Source organism: Mangifera indica, chromosome 18 (genome assembly GCF_011075055.1).
Source record: "Mangifera indica cultivar Alphonso chromosome 18, CATAS_Mindica_2.1, whole genome shotgun sequence".
Taxonomy (NCBI): Eukaryota; Viridiplantae; Streptophyta; class Magnoliopsida; order Sapindales; family Anacardiaceae; genus Mangifera; species Mangifera indica.
The window spans coordinates 2,442,339-2,465,388 of NC_058154.1; the positions used below are offsets into that span (position 1 = coordinate 2,442,339).

At 33.8% G+C, this 23,050-nt stretch overlaps 1 protein-coding gene across 1 annotated transcript; it reads right to left on the bottom strand.

Annotated features, from left to right (window-relative positions):
- Positions 1 to 794: 794 nt before the first annotated feature.
- LOC123202125 (probable LRR receptor-like serine/threonine-protein kinase At1g06840) lies at positions 795 to 8,969 on the bottom strand. Its single transcript, XM_044617880.1, has 20 exons — positions 8,739 to 8,969; positions 7,990 to 8,143; positions 7,756 to 7,827; positions 7,567 to 7,638; positions 6,617 to 6,760; positions 6,449 to 6,520; positions 6,244 to 6,315; positions 5,968 to 6,042; positions 5,507 to 5,575; positions 5,323 to 5,391; positions 4,906 to 4,977; positions 4,710 to 4,796; positions 4,433 to 4,501; positions 2,888 to 3,390; positions 2,622 to 2,783; positions 2,239 to 2,522; positions 2,061 to 2,112; positions 1,746 to 1,996; positions 1,479 to 1,613; positions 795 to 1,394 (listed from the first exon to the last, which is right to left on the bottom strand). The coding sequence occupies exons 1-20, from the start codon at positions 8,830 to 8,832 to the stop codon at positions 1,044 to 1,046; spliced, it is 2,859 nt and encodes a 952-aa protein (XP_044473815.1). The 5' UTR covers positions 8,833 to 8,969; the 3' UTR covers positions 795 to 1,043.
- Positions 8,970 to 23,050: the final 14,081 nt, after the last annotated feature.

The following is a 23,050-nucleotide window of genomic DNA, read 5'->3' on the forward strand; positions in this document are numbered from 1 at the left end:
TAAATCTATGTTTAAAAACAGTGGTATATACACACCATAATAATTCAATAATTTAACCATAAATACAAATTTCCACAAATAGTTCAAGGAATTTAATATGATTCCATCCTTCAAAGTGTAACATCTCTGGTCCAATAACCCGGCCTACTGTCAAGATATTATCCACTTTGGACAGACAGTCCATCATGGTTTTGCTTTTAGGCTTTGCAACCCAAAACACATCTTAACAGTTTAAGGAGCTCACAGGCTATTTAACTAGTCAAATTCTCCTATCACTAACCGATGTTGGATACATAGATAGAGTATAGATAGACCCAGCATCTCTCCCATGCTTTGTCGATATGGGATTTGCCTAAGGGTATCACATACACCCCCCCTAACGAGACTCAGCGTCCTTGTTGAGGTTTGCCCCCCCTAACACGGAGCCGCTCTGATACTATTTGTAACATCTCTGGTCTAATAGCCCGACCTACTATCAAGATATTGTCTACTTTGGACACACAGTCCATCATGGTTTTGCTTTTGGGCTTTGCAACCCAAAACGCATCTTAACAGTTTAAAGAGCTCACAAGCTATTTAACCAGTCAAATTCTCCCACCACTAACCGATGTGGGATACATAGACAAAGTACAGACAGACCCAACATCTCTCCCGTGCTTTATTGATTTGGGATTTGCCTAAGGGTATCACATCAAAGTTCTTTTAACTAAGGATTGATTTGATTCGAAATGGTGTGAATACTATTAATCTAATGATCTCAAACTGGGGTTTCAATTCAATTTGAAAGCACCTCGTGTTTTTATTCAATGATATTATTCATCATTTTAATGATACTGTTTACTTCACCGATGATTATTTGATAATACTATACTCTAGTTAAAATAAGTTTGAGCTTGAGCCAACTCTAGGCTTAGCTCATATTGAATCCCACTTTACATTTACCTTTTCTAAAGAGTTCCATACTTAAATAGTAAGACTTCAAACTACCACTACTACAGCACTACGGCACATGAAAAACCAAAGTAAAATTCCTTTTCTAGGTGTTAACGAGAGGAAATGGTGGGAATGACACCACTCTCAAGATTACTGTCTGATATATGAGATGAAAAATATTGATCCCTTGTCATGAATGATGAAGAAGCTGATTCTGATGTTGATTTACCGGTAGAATGTATGGAGGTGGATTCAGAAAATGTTGCATCAGTTTCTGGCATCATCTTCAGTATGTTTTCCAACTCCCTTGCTACATCCAACATGGATGGCCGACGTTCTGTCTTGTCGTGGCAACAATTGAGGGCCAAAGCTACAAACCTCTCCAAGCACTCAGATGGGCAGGGTCCCATTCTATTGTCTATGATGGAGAGCATCAAGCCTGATTCACAAGCTGCATTCACCTGGATATAGGTTTTGTTTTCTCATAAGAAAAAATGCAACACAGAATAGATATTCAAGAAAGAGTTTTCTGTGTGAGAAAGTACCTCGCGAACTATGTTTTTTCCATGTGATATTGGTTCCATGCCAGTCAAAAGCTCCAGGAATACAACTCCGAGGCTATAAACATCACTTTTGTCTGTCAACTTATGAGTTAAAAGGAATTCTGGATCAAGGTAGCCCTGCATGTATATGATCATTGGATATGTGTATACTTGTTATGAAGATGGACATTTGTTCAGAAAGATTAATTTTGTAAACCTTTATGATCCTGGAACATGTGAATGAGCAAAGTTATATAGATTCAAACTTACTGGTGTTCCCTTGACAATCGTGGAAACATGAGTTGCCATGGTTACTTGATCATCCAGGGCCGGAGCAAGCCGCGAGAGTCCAAAATCAGCAATTTTAGCAATAAACTTGGAGTCCAGAAGTATGTTGCTGGCTTTGATATCTCGATGGAACACAGGCGGGTTTGCTTCAGTATGGAGGTAAAGAATCCCTTTAGCTGCATGTAATGCAATGCGGACCCTCATACTGAAATTGAGGCGTGCCTTATCTTTACCTACATTTAAATTTCACCATCAAAATTTTAAGCCAGGGAAAGAAAAATAGAAGGGGTTTCATACCAGAAAGCCAGTGTCTCAAGGTTCCATTAGGCATGTACTCATACACCAGCATCTGCATAAGTACCAAGAGCACAAGCAGATGGTTCATATCTGTGATTCAACAAATTTGTATAGACATTTTTTTTTTCTTGGGTAAAATATTCACAAATCAGATGTCTTGGCATCTACAAGAACATACCTGCTCCTCTTCTTCATCACAATAGCCCAACAAAGCAACTAGGTTCCGGTGATGTAATCTTGACAATAATTTTATCTCTGTCAAGAATTCCTTTTGGCCATGTAAAGATCCTATTTCTGCACGTTTTATGGCGACAATTGTATTGTCAGATAAAACTCCTCTATAAACCCTTCCATAACCTCCTTGACCAACTTGAGTTGAGCTGTTAAAGTTGTCAGTTGCCGATGCCAAATCCTTGAACTTGAAGGCCTTCACTCCATCAATTTTCGTTGAAATTTTTCTGGCTGCAAAGTGTAAGGAAGCTCACACTTCTTTCCCTGTAGTATGCTAATATTGAAGATCTTGCAAAAATAAATCATAGGTAGTTGTATAAGAAAGCTCACACAAACGCCTTCTTGACATTGATTGCTGACTTCTGGCATGTCTTCTTGTCACCACGAATGTTAGAGTTGTAGTTATTGCCACAACACCGGCAATGGCTCCAACTAAAATTGCTGCCAAAACGCCTTTACTAATACTACTAGTCCTTCTTGTCACAGAAATCACTGAATCATAAGTAAAAATCAAGAGAGCATTTATAAATTGCAACATGCAGATAAACAGTTTTATTAGAACAAATTAAAGAGCAATGGCAAGCTTAGATATATACTACTGGCATAAGGTCCAAGGAGAGTGAAGTTGAGCAGCTCATATGGTCCAAATATTTCATTAGCAGAAAATGCCCCGGATGTAAATATGCTTCCAATTCGGTGCACCTCACTTAGACTAAACATAGTTGTGTTGGCTGGAGGAAACAGCTTCAAATACATCCTTAGACGAGGTCCTTCCTCCCAAACAAACGAATCAATTGATAGTTGATATAAGCTTAAGTTGAGAGAAGTAGTCACATATGCTGAAAAGTTGTTGGCATATGGAGGGAAATAATAGAAATTTGGACTTTGTAGCCGGTATCCGATTCGCAAAGGTGCTGCACAGGCACATAAATCACCAGATGCTGGGTCATATTCGTAGAAATTATCCAGGGGACATGCCTGAGTAGGACACTTTGAATTGGTCGGTATTGTAGGTGTCCCATCATCTTCTGTTTGAGAATCACAAAATTGGCCTATGTTTGGTATATTTGCATTTGTGCAGATAGGATTGCCGCCAAGCCTAAACATAAACCGATAAAATGAAAAGAAATGAATGGCAAACTTAAGGAGCAATATGCAGATCAGCTTTTCCAATATTAAAAGTAATTGTAATTTTCATGATGACTAGAATGATCGGAAGATAGTAGAAAATCAAGTAGTAAAGAGGAAAAATATAACAAACATATACCATTTTGGGGCAACAACTTGACGCACTATCAAGATATTGTCTTTTTTAAACACAATGTCTGGTTTTGCTTTTGACATTGAAGAAGTTCATAAACTATATAACTAATCTTCTCTTATCATCCCATAAATACTCCGGCATTTGTCTTGTACTTTTATACCAATCTTCTCTTATCATTTCATACATACCTAGCATCCATGGCTAAGGAGTAAGTTATTTAACCAATCTTCTATTATTATCCCATACATACCCATCATATCTTCCATGCACTGATACCAATCCTCTTTTATCATTACATATATACCTCATATCTCTCCAATGTTCTAATGTCATTTGTAATAGTCCGGTTAAATAATTTGACCTATTGTCGAGGTATTATCTATTTCAGACGCAGTCCATCACGATTGAATTCAAGTGGTGACTTGAATTCTAGTAAGAGTTAGGATCCTATTTGCTAGTTAGTCTAATCGAACATAATGGGTATGACTTATGGATTGGAGTGACCTATTATACTGCATGTATGACTTATTGTGGAAATGTGACCAATAAGTATATGTGTCAAATAACTGTCAACTAGAGTTTGTACACCAAAGTTATATTCAAGAGTATGTAACGTAAGTGAGAGTTTGTGCCACGATTAGAGTGCACTAAGATTACGAGCTCAGAAAGAGAGAGCATAGAAATCTCTTCTTCATTCATAGTGAAATTTTCTCCATTATCTACATGTGGTTTTTCCGTATTGTGTTTCTGAAGTAAATACTTGTGTTCCTGTATTGAGCATTTGTGCAGTTTTGCTGTTTGTCTTTTTAGGTTTCGTAACATCCTCATTCATAGTGTAATTGACTAGCAACATTTTCCTAATAAGAAAACAACATACCTGACTGTGACATTGTTTGGAGGATTTAGATCTCCTAAAATGCTTGAGAATGAATTGTTCCGCAGATCACTGCACTTTGAATGGGAACAAAGATAAATGACAGGCAAGAGATATGTTTTACAGAGCCAGGCCAACAAAACCAATGAAGCTAACTCCAAAAAAATTAACAAATAAGAACACTTAATTCATATTTCAGAATAATAAGTTGTCAAAGAGACATCCAGGAATTAGTGAAGCATAACAGCAAATGAAAAAAGTTTCATTTTTGAGATCTTACAGTGACAATCTATCATTTGAATTGATGGGCTTGTTCTGCCATATGCTAGCTGGGATGGAACCATTCAAAAAGTTGTTCTCAAGTGACCTGAAGTAGAAGATAATTTGAAAATCTTATCCAGAGTGCTTAGTAAGATCATGGACATAATAATTCATTGGAAATGACAAGGAAAAGTTAGAAGTATATATGATCTCACAGTCTCTGAAGAAAAGGAAGCTCTGCAAAACTTTCTGGGATGGATCCAGTAAGATTGTTTTCTGACAGATCACTGATATGGCAAAAGTAAAATTACTCTGACATCCTCTCCATTTTAGTTATCTATTTTGAACAAAACTGTAAAAACACATCTATAGGCAAATTTCACACTGGGAAAACAAAGGAGAGATGTTGGGTATGTATAGAAATCCTACATCGTTTGGAGATGCTAAGATAAAACTGGTTAAATAGTTTATAAGGTTTTAAGTTGTTAAGATATATTTTAGGTTGTAAAACCCAAAAAGAAAATTGTGATGCACTATGCATTCAAAGTAGACGATGTCTTGACAGTAGGCTGGGCTATTGGACTAGGATGTTGAGAAAAAGCAGAGTGACAAGTTTAAATGCTGTTACATACATGATTCTCACAAAATCAGAAAGCTTATCTGATGGTATGTGTCCAGTGAGTTTATTCCTGCTAAGATCCCTGTCACAAGTCCAGTAAAAAATATACAAGTTGAATTCCTGCAAGAGCTAATGCAACCTACTGGAAGAGAATTACAAAAAATCTGATACGAAATTAGAACAATACTCAAACTTACAGATCGTAAAACCTTGTAATCCTGCTAAGATCAGGAACAGCTCCCTGCAAGCTGCAATTTCTAAGACTTCTGCCAATTTCGGGAGAGAAAAGTAAAGCAGCATCAGCATAGCCTATTCTTTGATGTATGGCAAAACAAACTATCATTTTGATGCTTCCAACAATAGTGACCAAGTAGTGATATTTGCAACCTGAAGCATCTATGTTCTCAATATCAACCGTGGCCACAACATGAGCATTGCACAGGTACTTCAGGTTTCAAACTCAAACTGAAGTAACTTTTAGTAGATCCTGCTTTATAATCAGTTCATGGAAACTCTTTCTCTTGGAGTTCCTTACAAGTTCATGTGCTTTATGACTAGAATTATACAATCACTGGTATGTTAAAATAAAAAAAAGATCTCAAGGCCTAACAATTCACATAATTGTTCAGTAGAAGAGTGTGATAACAGCTGCACTTACAGTTTTAATAAGTTGGGAAAGTTTCCATACATGGGTGGAATTTCTGCACCAGCAAAGTTGTTGTTATCAAGTTGACTGCAGAGGGAAAAAAGAAGAGCAATATAATCAGTAAAATAATTTGCAATCTGATAAACCAAGTTGCCAGTAAACCTAAAACCATTTGGAATGCCCTTAATTCATACCATCAATGAAGCAAATACAATCAAGCAGATATGTAGGAATAGTTAAGATCAAGTAAAAATAAAAATTGTGACAGTTTGGGGCAGACTAACATACAGTATGCGCAAAGCTGGCATCTCTGAGTATTCTGGTGGGAGATATCCGGTCAAGTTATTATTATCCACAAGCCTGCAAGCATGTGTTTAATCAACTACATACCATTCATGACCAGATAACAGCTTTTAGTACAGAGAAACAGTCCAAACAAAAACAATACTGCAGAAAATATATGATAAAAGCAAAATCTGTTTTATAAACTCACAAATGATAAAGTTCGGATAATTTGGAAAGCTCAGGTGGAAGTTGACCAACAATTGAGTTGTTGTTCAAGTAACTGCAATATTTAAGATACATCAGAAGACAAAATGAGGGGAAGAAATATAATTGCCTTGCTGCATGGTACAATCCTTTGGATCAAAAATCCTCTTACAGGTGTTTCACTCTGCTCAAGTTAGCAAAGGATTTTGGTATTGTGCCCGAGATACTGTTGACGTCTACTTGGAGTCTATCCAGGTTTGAAAGTTTGCCTAGCTCTTCTGGTAAAGATCCTGATAATCTGTTTCCATTCAAGAGTCTGCACGAGCATGTACATCATACAAAGTATAGTATTCTCTAACAACATCATATTTGGATGGGAAAAGGACAATTTTCCACTCAAGTTTTGATGAAATGACAAATATATATCCGTGATAAATGAAAAATCTAAATACCTATTACAGTTTTAATCTGTCAGGATACACACAAAATTTTTTGTTTGTGTTAAAAAGTAAAATCGTTATTTTATCAGTATTATTAAAATAATTAAAATTATATCTTATTCCCTCTCTTAGTTTGAAAAAATAACATTTCCCTCATTGATTAAGTTTTAAAAAATTTACTTTTCCCCCCTACGACACCAAACCTAAAATTGAACCATTTTCTTTGGCGAACGGTGGACCAACAGCAAAGGAACAAGATAAAGTCGTCCAAATCTGGACAAAGGGCATCATCTAAAGAATGGACAATGCTTCCTCGTCTAGTGAAGGACAACGAGTGTCGTCTAGCGATGTGTCACACTGATCATCGGTGGTCGAAGGGAGAGGTGAAAAAAAAACTTAGAAATTTGGGGGGGCGGGGGAGTCACTTTTCAATGTTTAGGTATGAGGGTTAAATTTTAATTTTAAAATTTGAGGGAAAAAATAAAATAATATATTTTTAAATAACAGTTTTATCTGTATATTTAACAAAAAATTTAACAGGCAATTTAGGGATGGATGCGTGTTTGAGTTTTTAATCTGTTACGGGTGCATTATTAAGATTGAGCTAAAACTTGGGTGGGAAATAGTCCTTTGCCCTATTTGGATATAAATAATTTTATGAACACCTGCATCTACAACTTACAAGTGTGATAAAGATGACAAATTCCCTATCTCCTTTGGTATGCTTCCTGTCAGATCATTCCACATGAAATCCCTGCCAGCAGACAATAAATGAAAAAATCTTTTGGCAAAACTGCATGATTAACTTGGGAGATATAAGATAAAATCTCATTTTCTTAAGATATCAACTTCTGTGAATTTTATATCTCACAAAATTTGAAGATGAGATAATAGTCCAAGCTCAGGTGCTAATGATCCTGAAAGATTCATGTTCAGCAGCCGCCTGTATCAAAGATAAAAATTTAGAATCATTAACTGTCACATCTTTAGAATATGAAGATTCGCCAAGCCAGAATTTAGGCAACTAAGAGCAAGACAAACATCAGGAAATTCCAAGTAAAAAGCAAACATGAAAGAGGTAAAAAGGGGTATTGGAAGGACATACAGCTCCTGAACATGCAGGTGACCATCTGTCCCATTAATTGAGTCAAAACAAAGAACTCCAGTCCAATTTGATAGGCATGGATCTTCCTGGTTCCAGTTTATGAGACTGTCCATAGGACCGATTAATCTGCTCCGGACTGCTACCAATGCACTGACTGCAAATGGGCATTAGCAAATACATTCCTGGATGCTCTCTAAAGTTATGAAACCAAATATAGATACCTCTACAACAATCAGGGGATAAGGAAGTAATTATCTTTCAATGCTAAACCCTCTGAAAAGTAGAAAAGATACATACAACCCAACACCTATATTCAAGACCTCATCAGTCCCTTGCTGTAGAATTGTTTCAAAAACAAGATAGTTCAAGAATAGGCAGAACATGATGAGGCAGATCATTTATGTGCACAAATGATGCACCTTGTGATAAAAAATTGTACTTTACACCTTGTGGGAAGCTTGGAAACCAGGTGGGCTGTTTGGTGTATTTTAGATCTTTCAGTTTATTTGTGTGACTTCAAACACTTGACTGACTTTACACTGATGGCAAATTAGGCAGCAGAAATCATCTGGTATTCAGGATATAATGTGTAATTTAGTGCAGAAAAGTTCAAAACGATATAGATGTTATAAATGTATTAAGAACTTGAAGATGAGAAAAGCTACATATGAAAACTTGGTGGTGAGAGATATGAAGTAAATGGCGAAAAAATAAGAAAGAAAAAACCTAAAAGTTGCAGCAAGAATCACCTTCTGAAGGATCTGTAATCCGAGCAACTGCAAAAACCACCAAGTAACCATAAGACGCCACATAAAGAAATCCACAAAATCTCATCCCCATCATCTTGATACCCTAAAAAGCTACCAAGAGCAGAAATTGCAAGTGTCAGTGATAATTTGGAATTAACAGAATATTTGATTCCCGCAAAAGAATGTGCATTTAAACCCCAGAAGATCATGAACCATGATGAAAGGGACGGGAACAATGAATTCAAATTTTCTATCAAAATGCTAGTCTTATAGACTTACTTGGCGAATGGCGATCATTAGTTGATTTTTCTTCTTCTTAGTTCAAAAACAAAAAGATAACTATAGCCACAAGTGGAACTGTCAAATTTATTGCAAGAAAGATATCTTAAAACACCCGAAGATAATATCTTACTTGACAAGAAACAAATGAAATATGTGAATCCGAAACCTTGGAGCTGGCAGCGTAAAAACTCAACCAAATGAAGTCAAGCAGCCCTATGGTCCTTGAAAGCTAAAGCAAACAGATCAACACAGACCAACAAAAATTAAGTTTCTGATAAAATGTTGTCGTCTTATATGTTAGGTTATGGTAGCAGCGGTAAGAAATCTTAATGTTTATTATAGTGGAAGATAGTTTTTCCTTGTTGACGCAGAGTTGTATAGGAAGATCATTCTGTAGCTTCTCACTATTACGGGATGAAAGATCTATCCACGCTCTTGTTTTCATATTAGTTTGAGTAAGGAGAAGCTTTTGCTTCAGTTTTTTACTGCTACAATGAAGATGGACTTTCTGTAAGTTTACTTGTTACACAACTCGCATGATCTGAACTTGAATCATGAAATGTTGGGGCCACGTCGGGAAGACCAAATTACTCTTCCTGGTGGCCATATCCAGCACAGCCCAATGCCGCCTTTAATTGTATGTCATAAACTATATGATCAAGTCAATCCAAGTTTATCCATCACCCCAAACAATTAAGTTGAATATAGCATTTCCCAGTCCCAAATGCAATTATTTACCCACCAATTGCAATATCATTTCCGAAATGATTTGGTCACCAGCAGCTAAATTGTTTGCAAGATCCGATGCCATAGACAATTCAACAACAAAGGGCATTCAAAAAGGTTCTCTCAGCACTGCTTTCTCTCTTGGCAAAACAGCTCCCACTTGATGCCATTGAAATGAGAAATACAAAGTAACTTATAAGAAGGCAACTGCAAGCTTTTTAAACCTTCGAAGTTCCTTCAAATGCATACAGGCATATATTCAATTGCACGGACACTATTGAGAGCAGCCACATAAAATTTTTTTAGACAAGTCAGCAGATTTGATAGGTTTAGGAGCCAATCACAATAACCTGTCTATCAGTATCGACATCAATAGATATTAGAGGTTTTTTTTTTTTTAAGACAAGTCAGCAACTTTGATAGGTTTTTTTTTTTTTAAATTTAATTTTCTAAGCTTAGTAAAGATATTAGAGGTTGAAAAGAAAGGAATCTAGACAATGAAAATTCATCACAGAAGCAAAAACGCTGGCATAGTATGGCTAGAGTGTCAACTACGTTACCAAGGTTTACTTGAATGTCAGAAAGAAGACTCTATATTAACATAATATCATTTTCCCTGTTGAAGTGTAGGCAAAATTAGTGCCGACATCAAGAGGCAAGTTGTAGAAAATTCAAGTGGAGAATCTCTCAACAAAACAACAAACAAGATTTTCTTAGTAAAATAATCTCTAAGATTAGCAAAATTAGTAAAACATTAAAACATTCAGAAAGAAAACTTGGGTTTAAGTCTTTGCTATATTTGTCAAACCTTGACTTACCTGGTACTCCAGGTTTTGCTTGTCCAACCAAAATGGGAGGGTCTGGAAATATGAAGAGAACTTGGAAAAAAAGAATAAAGATGTAACATGATGGGCGATCTTCAAGTCCTTTAATTTCTCTATAGAAAATTTGTCATAAAATTAGAACCACTAACACATGAGAATAACATTAACCCTAAAAGTTGAAGACCTTGATTCAAGTGTCAACTCTGTTATTAGTATCTAGTGGATGAAAGGCAACATTAGTATCCAATTTACACGTCAAAGAGGTTGTAGAAAACTATGTGAGCAATACGTTTTCCCTATTTTTGGAGGACTGGAAGTCATGAATTGAACTTTAAATAATCGCAGTTTGTTTTTCCTTATCAGTATGTTATGCCCAAAATTCTTACCCATATAATGGGGAGATGAAAAAGTGAGTCTTCATGTGAAAGAAATCAAACTTGAACTACTTTATTATTTGCGTACTTGACAGGGAGTTGAAGGTTGACTGCCAAACTTATATGCACCAGTTTACACAATGCTACATCATCATTTTGCTATTGTTTTACAATATTTTGTAAGGGAAATATGAATGAAACAATAGTATTTTTCTTAATCGTAGCAGCCATTTCTGATAAAGAATCACAAACAAGAAAAGCCCATCTCTCTATCCACGATTAAGAAAAATGGCTGCCCCGATTAAGAAAAAGGTAACTCTTTCTCCAGTTCTCTTCAATTCATCAGCTTGTACATGTCAAAAAGAGAAAAAGTCATGCAAGTAAGGTTGTGCCCACTTTGAGGTTATTAACGTAAGTTTCAAGTTCATTCTCCAGCCTTACATGGTGAAGAATGTTATTTGACTGTTTCTTTGACTGACTGAGTTTAAATGTAGTTGATAAAAGAGATCATGGTTTCTTCATATTATCCTTTCCTTCATTCCTTCCGCTTTCCCGCTCCCAAGTTCTGCAGCTCCTTCATCTAAGGATGTACATAATTTGTTTTAAACTACAGTTAGTTTGTAAAATAATTTTTTAGAAATAATTTTCAATTTAAGTTATGGTTTAAACAATTTTTAAATTGAATCAAACTGTAAACCGTAAACCATTTTATTTTTAAAAAAATTATATTTGACAAAATTTTTTAATAAGTAATAAGGTGTATAACTTGTTTTTTCATATTTATTTTTTCATTTTCTTCGCATGTATATTGTATATATATTTTATATTCAAGAAAACTATAATTCAATTAATTTTATAATATAATATATATTTTAAAGTGAATGATCTTAATAGGCTCAAACTGTAATCCAAACTGGACCAAACCATATTTTTCAAGTTTAGTTTGGTTTGGTTTGGTTTGGTTTGAACTTTAAAATGGTTTGATTTAGTTAAAAAATTTTCAAATCATTTTTTTTAGTGGTTTGAAAAAACTTTTAAACTGCACTAGATTAGATTGTGCACACCTCTACCTTCACCACAAGGTTTGTTTGCAATGGATTGGATGTCTTGGTAAACATATTCCTTTCTTTAAAATTTTGATTATTTTTCTTCTTATGTGTTGATTAGAATAGCGAGGTTTATTGTCTTATTGTAGTTTTGTATGTGTTTTTCTTCTTCTGTAAGCTTGCTTGGTTTTTTAGGAAAAAATTAATTAAAATAGACCCCAAATTTGCCACCTAAACCTTTTTCGGCAAGATTTCTCAACTTTTACATTTTTAAGCAAATAGTTTTTTTATTCCAAAAATACCCTTCATCATATTTCTTTTCATTTACAACAGTTTTCACAGATTAAACTCTTATATTTTAGAGTATACAAATTAAGCTTAATTTTTCTATAATAAATAAGATTTACAGATGAAAAATAGATTAATTTTTGATATAATAATTGATATTTATATACTTTTATACATTTACAAAATGATAGACATAACTAAGACATGATGTGTATAGGTTGTCCTAGGTGAGAAAGGGTGTGCGTCTCTTCAAAACAATGTAAAAATGAGTGAAAGGGTAGGCATTTTCTTGAAACAGTGCGTTTTTCCAAACGGATGCGAAAGTGTGTGAAAGTGTAAAGTGGTACGTGAAAATGCGAAGGGATGCGTGAAAATATGAAGGGGCCGCCAATTCTGAAGGGGTGTGTGAAATCATAAAAAGGTGCGCCATTCTCTCAAGGGGTAAGTGAAATTGTAAAAGGGTTCGTCAACCTCTGAAAGGGTGTGTGAACTTGTAAAAAGGTATGTGAAATCTTAATTAAAATGGTGCATCAACCTCTTAAGGGATGTGAGAAAGGGTGCAACAACGTTGAAGGAGTGCATTAAAAGGTGCGACAACGTTGAAGGGGTGCATGAAAGGGTGTGACAACACTAAAAGGGTGCGTGAAAGGGTGTGGCAACATTGAAGGAGTGCACGAAAGGTTATGTCACTTTGAAAGGGTGCATCATAACCTTAAGGGGTGCGTGAAAGAGTGCGACAATGTTGAAAGGGTGTATAAAAGGGTACGACAATACTGAAGGGGTGCGTGAAAGGATGCACCACTAGGGTGCGATAACACTGAAGGGGTGCGTGAAATGGTGCATCACTTTAGAAAAGATGCGTGAAAGGGTGCATCATAGGGTGCAGCAACACTGAAGGGGTGCGTGAAAGGGTGCATCCAACTTGAAGTGGTACGTTGAATGAGAAAATTAATAATCTTTCAACAATCAAAGCAAAGATAACAGGAAAATCAATAGTTTTGGCCAAAACCAAAACTACCCACCCTTGATTCACACTCAGCAAACTAATGCCGAAAAAACTACGATAATATCGTCCGAGTCATCTCAGGTATGTATACATTGTTAACATTGATTAGATTAGAGTTAGGGATATTTAAATTGGGATTTAGGTTTTTATTTCATTAGATGTTCAAATGTTGATAGGTTTCATTACAGTATTATCGATTTAGAATATAATGTGATTGATTTTGTTGGATTGATTATGTTGGTTCATTGTTAAGAGAGAATGAAAATTTATTTTGGTCATATTGATGGACTTTCGCGCACCCGTTGACACATTCACGCACCTCTTCACACTTGCAGACGCACCCTTTGCAACTTTCACACACCTTTTACACTTTCACACACCCTTTCACACTTTCATACACCCTTTCACATTTTCAAACACCTCTTCACTCTATCATGCATCCCTTTACATTTTCACACACCCCTTCACAATTTCATATACCCTTTTATATTTTCACGTATCTTTTCACACTTCCACACACCCCTTCATATTTTGATGCTCTCTTTACAATTTCATGCATTCTTTCACATTTTTACTCACCCTTTCACACTTTCACGCACCTTTCTCAATTTCCATTCACCCACTTACACTTTCATGCACCCTTTTACATTTTGATGGATTATATTGGTTGATATTTTAATATTGCAAACCCTTTCACATTTTCAGTGGGTTTACCAAGGAATTGGAGTTAATGAGCACCATAGGGAAAGAAAGTATAACGATGCTCATAATTTTTTCGAAAAGTTAAAAGTTAAAGGTCATATGGAAACAGTAAAGGAAATAAAAAATACTCTTACTCATGCCCATAAAGAATTGTTCAAAAAAGGTTGTGTTAGGTGATTTTTAAAGATGGAAACTTTGAAGCATAGCTCCAGTTTATTGCATTCTATGTTGTTTCTGCAAATCAACAAGAGAGTGGTGGGAGAGGAATTATGGCTTCGGCTTAATTGGGTTGACTGTAGATTTAGCCTTGTTGAATTTACTCTAATAATAAGACTGAAATTCAATAAAGAGATGGATAACAGTAAGGTTACCAGAAAATCACATTTTAAACTAAGGTATTTTGTAGGTAACAAGCTTGTGACATATGGTGATTTTGCAACAATATATAAAGAAAAGGAGTGGGAAAATAATGATGAAGATGTCGTTAAAATATATGCCCTATATTTGTTTCATTATGGACTATTGGGATCAGACAATAGAAAAATTATATTAGAACACGTTTCCGTATAGTTGATGATTGGCATACATTTAACTCATATCCATAAGGTACGCTTGTTTAGATGATGATTGTTAAATCTTTGGGTGAGCTTTTACAAAAAAAGTATAATGAAGTTTCGAAAATGTATCCACTATATTCACAAAATATCCCAATATTAACTTATGGGATGAGGGGATGTGTAGTGGCATTTCAAGTAATGTTCACTTTTTTGTAATATTTACGTTTAGTCTAAATACTGATATATTTATGATTATTTTATATATTAATAATATATTTTTCATATGACAGATCTAGATATACGAAACACTTAATAATTTAGAAGGTTTTATGGTTTGTAAATCTCTAAAGAGGATTCCCCGAATGTTAAGGTAGAAAAGTTTAGAAAGTCCAAGTTAGGAGGAGATTGATCGTATTTTGAACTCTTCTTAAGTAAGTTATTATGTTTTATAATCTAATACTATTAAACATCTATTATTTTGACCTTTTAACTAACCAATTTTGAACATTTTTAGGATGTTATTACTCCTCGTTTAATTGCATCCACAATTGAGAGACAGTCATCCTAGTACAATGATATCATAGAATACATTAATGATCGAGAAGGATATGATACTGCTCTTGCTACTATAACATCTCTTCTAGAAATCTAATCTACACATTTAAGTTGGAGTACTCCTATTCGTAGGTGACGGAGTACAATTATACGTAGTTATATGTCATCAGCTATTTAGCCATCTGAGCATAGCTCTGTTATATAATCACTTTGACCGACAAAAGAAACACTTACTCGTATGGATATGACCACATTCGCATGAAGAAATGAAGATAAACTTGAATAACTTCAAGAGCTTCTCCAAGGATTCATGGAAAAAGTTGAGGAACGACTTGGAAACATCGATGAGCATCAAGTGATACTTGAAGCTTGTCAAACATCGATTGAAGCCAAGTTGATAGAGTTTTAATGTAGGTACCATGCAACCCCTAATAAAGAGGTAAGTCTTTTAATCATATTATTAATTATTTAGAATCTATTGTTATATTTTTAAATAACTGATTAATTTTGTCTTAACTACTGTTCTTTTTTCTAATTTTAGGATGAGTTAACAGAAGTAGTGATTGAGTTCTCCAGTAATGATGATGCGTGTATCCATCAATCAACTAATGTCACAAATGAAACTCCAATACAACAACATTCAAGTACTCGTAGGACATTACAAGGAAGAATTGTTAAGAAAGGTAAATCACTACAAAGCTCATACGCTGATCCTTTCAAATAATGTCGTGCACGAGAGGTTTTTCAGCTATCGCATCCAAAAGGAGAAGAAAATAACATGTTTGAATATTTGCAATGGTATGGGGACACTCCTAAAGAGGCAATGACAGTCACTTATCTATACAGACCATGTGTTAAAAATCAGTGGTGGAAACCGTTATGTGAAGATAACCAATGGTTGTTGGATTAGGTATATACTTTTGAACTCACACATGAGATTATTTTGATGTCATATTTTTATTTTGCAATGCTTTCTCACTATATTTATAATATTATTCCTTCAGTACATTGATAGTTATTTAATAATATTACGACATACATTTCCATTAGCTAAATGGACTTGTGTGGAGATGTCTTTCGATGGGTGGTTACCGCATGAAATAAAGGATTGGGAAAAATATGGATTTGATAATTATCAGTGGTCACATTTATTATTATATCTGATCAAAGGAATAAATGATCTAAACTTAGATTGAGGTTATATCTCATGGGCTTATGTGGATTTGATTTGTCATATTTAAATTGATATTGATATATTATTTTATTAGGCATATTAGTCATAATGATATTGATGGTATAGTATTCTTTCCATTACAGGTGTACATCTAGACTTAAATGCATGGACTTTGACCGTATATGACTCATCCAAAGCATTTTTTATCTCTACAGAGAGGTTCACTTAGGCAATGGCATGTTATCTTTATCTTCCATCTATTATCAACGCAACAAATTATTGAGAGTCTTATGGTCTTGAGCTAAAATTAAAGTCGTTGACGATTATGAGATGTGTGGATGTACCCATACAAGGCCCTACCTTTAGTGATTATGGGATATTCTTATTATATATTTTAGAGTATTTTGCCACTAGACTTGATTTTGATTTTCATGCAAAAAACGCTTCCCACATGCATTGCATTGTTACATTGAAGATATGGAAGTATGGTGGCAATTCACATTCTTCATGATCTTTCGTATTATACTTAAACTTATGTATATTATGAAAATTTTGCATATTTATTTTGTATTGATTGGTTAAGGTTTAGGCATGGGTTAATTATATGCATATCCTAAATTAATTTTTTATTTACTTAATGTTTAGGCATAATCAGGTTGATTGATCCTCAATACACACACACACACACACACACACACACACACATATATATATATATATGTTGATTGGAGCAAAACTATTTAGTAATCAATATATATTGATTGGAGTGTTGTATCTTTGATTTAGGTTTATACATATAGGGAATTGTTGGAATTATAGAGGAAATGCTGTCGAAAGTTTTTAAACCAATGTATAAATCAAACAAATGATGATTACTAAATAGTTTTGCCCTTATTATTAGTTCACTTTGATGATTATGTGATAGGCTAAACGTCTTAACTAGAGTTTTTTGCAACTTATACGTCTCAAATTTGCTTTTCATGCTCAAGTTGCATGTTTAAGTTTTATTCTAATAAAAATGAATCAGTATGGGGTAAGAAAATGAAAAAGGCAAGCTAGCAACATTCTAAACCAATATCGATCATTTTCCTCCATAAAGACAAATTTGCAATCGTCCTCAAGACACTCAACTTATACCAGATGTAGAAAGCAAATACAAAAATAATATATCTAAGTTAATAATCTTGATTAAAATACTTGATTTACATTATCTTAAATTATATTCTTCCCAATGAACCAATACCTAATGAAGATGTTGGAGCCTGAGGTAATGGATTTGTATAAACTAAACCTATATGCCATTTTTGATAACATCTACTGCATTCTACTTGACGTACTTCTTCCCCTTCAAACAGTCTCCTATTATGTTTAGAAGGACGATTGGAACATCGATGTTCCATTTGTAGTAGATGAACTATACTGTGGGTTACACCCATTCAAATGGATCATCTAATAGTTCTATACTCTTCCTATAAACTGTTTTCCAATATTTAGTTGAGTAATACTTATTCACCCATGGATAACAAGTTGAAAGGTTTTGAAATATGGCAAATGTTGCGACGTGTGTGCATGCTATTTTTGATAGTTAAAATTTTTTACAACTGTATTCTTTTATTGCAAGATTGACTTTAGTGATTGGTTTGTCAGAACTATGCACTTTATATCTATAAATGGTTATTGGTTTGACAATCATATTGGCTAATTTGCCGATATGACTAGCCAACTTTTCTTCAACCCACGAAGTTAGAGGATGAGTACAAGTATCTGCATGATCGCACAAATATTGAAATATTATTAATTTATGAATTCATACAAACATTAAATTATCTACACTCACAAATGATCATACCCGCCATATTGCGACAAGTATAAAACCATTTTTGTAAAATCAAACGTAGAAATTCAAGGAACATCATCACTGGCAACTTGCATACATGTCATGCCAAAGCATTAAACGACTCAATAATATTTGTGGTCATAATATTATATCAAATACTAAGAAAGTGAGCACGAGCCCACCGTGTATAGTCAATTCCTTCCAAATAAGCTACTGCAGTGGGGTTTTCAGCTTTAATCATATGCAAAGCCTCTTTGAAATCTTTTGTTCGATAAGCCTTTGCTACTCTCCAAAATAATCCTTTTATATATTTTGTTTATTTGTACCGACTATGCATATTCCCTTTTATATGATGGTTACACCAACCATGGTGTGTATTCGAAAATACTTCTCTCACGTAACAAGCGATAACATGGTGCCTATCTGAGATGATTGCTAGATTTGAGAAATCCCTAATACACCTGTGTAACGCTCAGAGAAACAAGATCCAAGTAATCATTTCCTCTTTTCCTCTAACTCCAAATGCTACTAGATAAATTTAGTTGTTTCCATCCTTACCCACTACAAAAAAAAAAAAGTGTACCCCAATATCGACCTTTCAACAATGCCCCGTCAATACAAATAACAGGACAACAATACTCATGAAATGCTCTAACGAAGTATCCTAAAGCCATAAAGATAAATTGAAACCGATTATTCGAGTTAGTGTCTATTTATGTAACAGTGTCAGGGTTTCGTTGTTGAATGTTATAACAAAATATTGATAATAATATGAATGACTCCTTAGGTGAACTTTTTATCTCATTCAACGCCCAATTTTTTACATTCCAAGCTTGTACATAAGATATATCAATTCGATACCTATCTGTTATAATATCTTTGGCCTATACACATGGTCACTTATAGTAAATAATGTCTATAATATTTTCTGAAGTGCCATTTTTTTCTGCTTGCCTATGATAAGGTCTTATGACATCATGAGAACAAGTATGTGTTCCTAACTTTTGCAACACAAATATATTATTGTTTCTTAACTTCACCCATCATGTTTTCCATTTGCATTGTTTATGCACACATTTTATATCCCATCTCTTTTTATTTGAACTTGAAACCTTAAATTGATAACCATTTTCTAATGCATCTTTATATAATGTATCTATTAAAACTTGTTTAGATGCAAATTGGTTTGTCACTTTGAATCTGCCATCTAATGGTGTAGCTATATGAATTTCAATTCCCTCATTTTTAATGTCTCTGTAAGGTTCTAGACCATCAAAAAATGGATTGAAACTATAATGCATTAGAGCAATGTCAACTAAACTTTCAAGCGTTGTCACTAACGTACCAACCCTTACATCATCACCCATTTCAGCACCACCAATATCACTATCACTATTATAATCCTTATCATCCTCATCATTATAACCACAATATCATCTTTTTCTTAGAAGTGAATATCATTTGTTAGTAAAACATCTATTTGATAACAACTTTCAAGTGTCCCCAATATCAGTTATGGGCCTCTGTCACCATGGTCCCAGTCTTATGACGAAGGATTCCAACCAACATCATTCTCAATACCGTCATAATCATGGTTTATATTTACCTTGCTATTTTTTGGTACACTTTATGGTTGTGTATATATGTTATCCATGGAATGAACTTCAGTTGATGGATTTTGATGAGTCTCTCAATGAATCTCTTGTTCTGGTTGTGAATATTGTTCATAATTACCTCAAAATTCAATTTGTTGTATCACCACTTCAAGAAATAAATGAGACCTTTTGTGTGACTTACATAGTCGCATCATTATTTGAATATCGTAATCATCTTTTAATAAATAAAGCAAATCACTAAACTCTGTTAGATTTGACATATAAATTTTTATTTCATTATAACTTTGATTGATACCCAAATGAGAACATACACCTTTTCCAAATTCGTAATAATTGATTCTTCTATTGGCTGAAATAATTTCTGAAGTTCACCAATATATTTTAAATTATTACCACCTTTACTATGTCATTGCCCACTAAATCCAAGCATGAACATCACTCCTACCATTTTTTCTGATCAATAGATTCAAGAAACAAAAATGTGGGGTTGGTTTAAAATGAAGCAAATTTGGAATAATGAAATAATTAAAGAAAGAGATGTTTATGAAATAACAAGAAATAGTTCTTTCTGAAACAAGTAAATAATTGTTTTATAAATATTGCAATAAATACTTTCATCTGCCCTAAATCTACCGTCATCTAAATATTAATGAAAGAAATAAATTCTCTTATAGTTTAATGAATTAATTTTTTAATGGAAGTGTTTTCATTATAGCAGATGTATCACCAATTTAAATTGTTCATGCATGCATGCACGCACCCCTTGAGAGAATGATGCATCCTTTTATGATTTCATGCACCCCTTCAGAGTTGACGTACTCTTTACGATTTCACATATCCCTTTATGATTTCACGCATCCCTTCAAAGTTGATGCATCCCTATCATATTTTCATGCACCATTTCAGACTTTCACGTATCTTTTTGTATTTTCACACACCTTTTTACACTTTCGCATATTTTTGCACTCGTTCAAAAAAATGCACCGTTTCGAGAAAGCGCCCACCCTTTCACTTATTTTTGCACCGTTTCAAAGAGATGCACACTCTTTCTCACCCAAGACAACCCACACACATCTTGTCTTAGTTATCTCCATCATTTTGTAAAGGTATAAAGGTATAGAAATATCAATTATTATATTAAAAATTAATCTGTTTTTTATTAGTAAATCTTATTCATTATAGAAAAATTAAGCTTAATTTGTATACTCTGAAATATAACAGTTTAATCTGTGAAAGTTGTTGTAAATGGAAAGAAATAAGATGAAGGGTATTTTTAGAATGAAAAATACCATTTGTTTAATAAGGTAAAAGTTGAGAAATCTTGTTGAAAAACGTTTAGTCGGCAAATTTGGTATCTATTTTAATTAATTTCCCTTTTTTAGGCTTCACAAAAAGTTTTAAAAAAAAAAGGTTTTTGTACTTGTTCTTAGTATTTTCGTTCGGAGTTTGTGTTTCTGTTATTGCTTTGGTTATGTTGAGACTGGAAAAGAAAGAGTTTCAAGATCTGAAAAGAATAGGTTCAGAGTGGTTGAATTGAGGGGCGAGTAAGAGTAAAATATTATTGTTAGTTGGGTATTTTGTGTAACCTACTTGGTTAGAAAGGGTCGACAACTTTTGTTGCCAACACTGTTTGAGATGTCTAGAAATGTTTATGGAAGTCCTTTCTACATGTGAGATGCTACCTTCCTTGGTAGATGAGGTGGGGATTGTGAAGAAATGTGTGGAGGCTATTCCATGAATGCTTTCAAATAGCAACTGGTATCAAGTTGGTCTCAGTTAGATTGTGGTGGTGAATCCACTGATTTCATTGTTGGGTGCCTTGATTAATGGATTGAGAATCTCTCACTGCTTGAGATTGAGTATTATCAAAGTTATCTATGCTAGGGGAAGCTTAAGTGTTTGGCTAGATAGCATTACTGCGTTTTTAATGCATTACAAAGTATTGGAAGATGTCGAATTTTGAATTTGGAATCCAGCAAGGTCGAAATTGAGCCCTACAATAGTAGAAAATGACCAGAGAACTACAGTGGAAACTTTTATAAATCTTCTACCAACTGAGAAAAGCTCTTCCACTCTATAGAATTTTCTTTTTAGGATTCCAAGGATGACAATCATGGTAGATACGCACATTTCCTGCAAGTTTTCTCTTTTTTTTTTTTTAATTTTTTCGGTGTGTCATTGGAAGCTCTCACAGGCTCCTTGGAAGCTGAATCCTTCATGGATTTCACCACATCATCTTGCGGCTAGAGAACTTTTATTCAAGCTGCATTCAATTGGGCCGAATATTTGCCGCATATATTACCATATTTATTACACTTTTCGCTCGATGGGCTTACTCATATGTTCGTCCAAATTTTTTCCTATAATTATAATTATCCTACCATATATCATTTGAATACACATATGGCATGTATAAAAAATGAAAGGCATCTTAATGCATATATATATATATGTATATATATATATATATATATATATATATATATATATATATATATATATATATATATATATATGTATATATATATATGTATATATATATATATATATATATATATATGTATATGTATATATATATATGTATGTATGTATGTATGTATTCATGTATGTATGTATGTATGTATGTATTCATCAATACGGAATCATACACATTTTTGTAGAAGTGTTAATGTGGCAAAAATGCATTTAAGAAGTTTCAAAATTTTAAATATTTTTAATTATAATGTTTTTTAAAATGATAATATAGTAATTGAAAACGTTTTTCTATAATCTTGTCTCTATTGTATAGGGGTACAAACAAATCGAGTCAAGTCAATTAGTATTTTACTAGAATTTGACTCAATTACTAGTAAATAAAGTTTGAGTTTAAATTCAAGTAATTGAGATTTAACTCAAAAAAATTTTTTAACCTCTTAGTTTTTTAAAAATTATATTGAAACCCCATAACTTATATATTTATCAATTATCTCTTATATTTAAAGTTAAGAAATAAGATTTAAGAGTGTAACTTTCAAAAATTTATTAATATTTTATTCAAACCGAATTGTGAGCTTGCAAACTCACGGAGACAACCATCTTGACAATTAAGCTTGACTCATTCATAGCCATAGACATTTATTGACAATTAAGCCTGACTCGTTCATAGCCATAGACATTTATTGAATCAGGCCTAGAAAAGATGGTGAAATTTGAGTTTATTAAGGTCTATATAGTTTCAAAATCAACACAAAGGTCCCTAAATTGCGGTTTTATTGGAATTGTTGTCGTTCTACATTAGCTGAAAGGGTTATAATTCCAATTTACTAGGGTAGTAATTGATATAAAT

What these genes read in the sequence shown, in the direction of transcription:
- LOC123202125 (XM_044617880.1), bottom strand. Translation starts at nt 8,832, where the DNA reads ATGATGGGGATGAGATTTTGTGGATTTCTTTATGTGGCGTCTTATGGT. An exon ending in CCAAACAATGTCACAGTCAG is followed by an intron (nt 3,391 to 4,432) that starts GTATGTTGTTTT and finishes GTTTATGTTTAG; the next exon opens with GCTTGGCGGCAATCCTATCT. An exon ending in GTGATGAAGAAGAGGAGCAG is followed by an intron (nt 2,113 to 2,238) that starts GTATGTTCTTGT and finishes GTACTTATGCAG; the next exon opens with ATGCTGGTGTATGAGTACAT.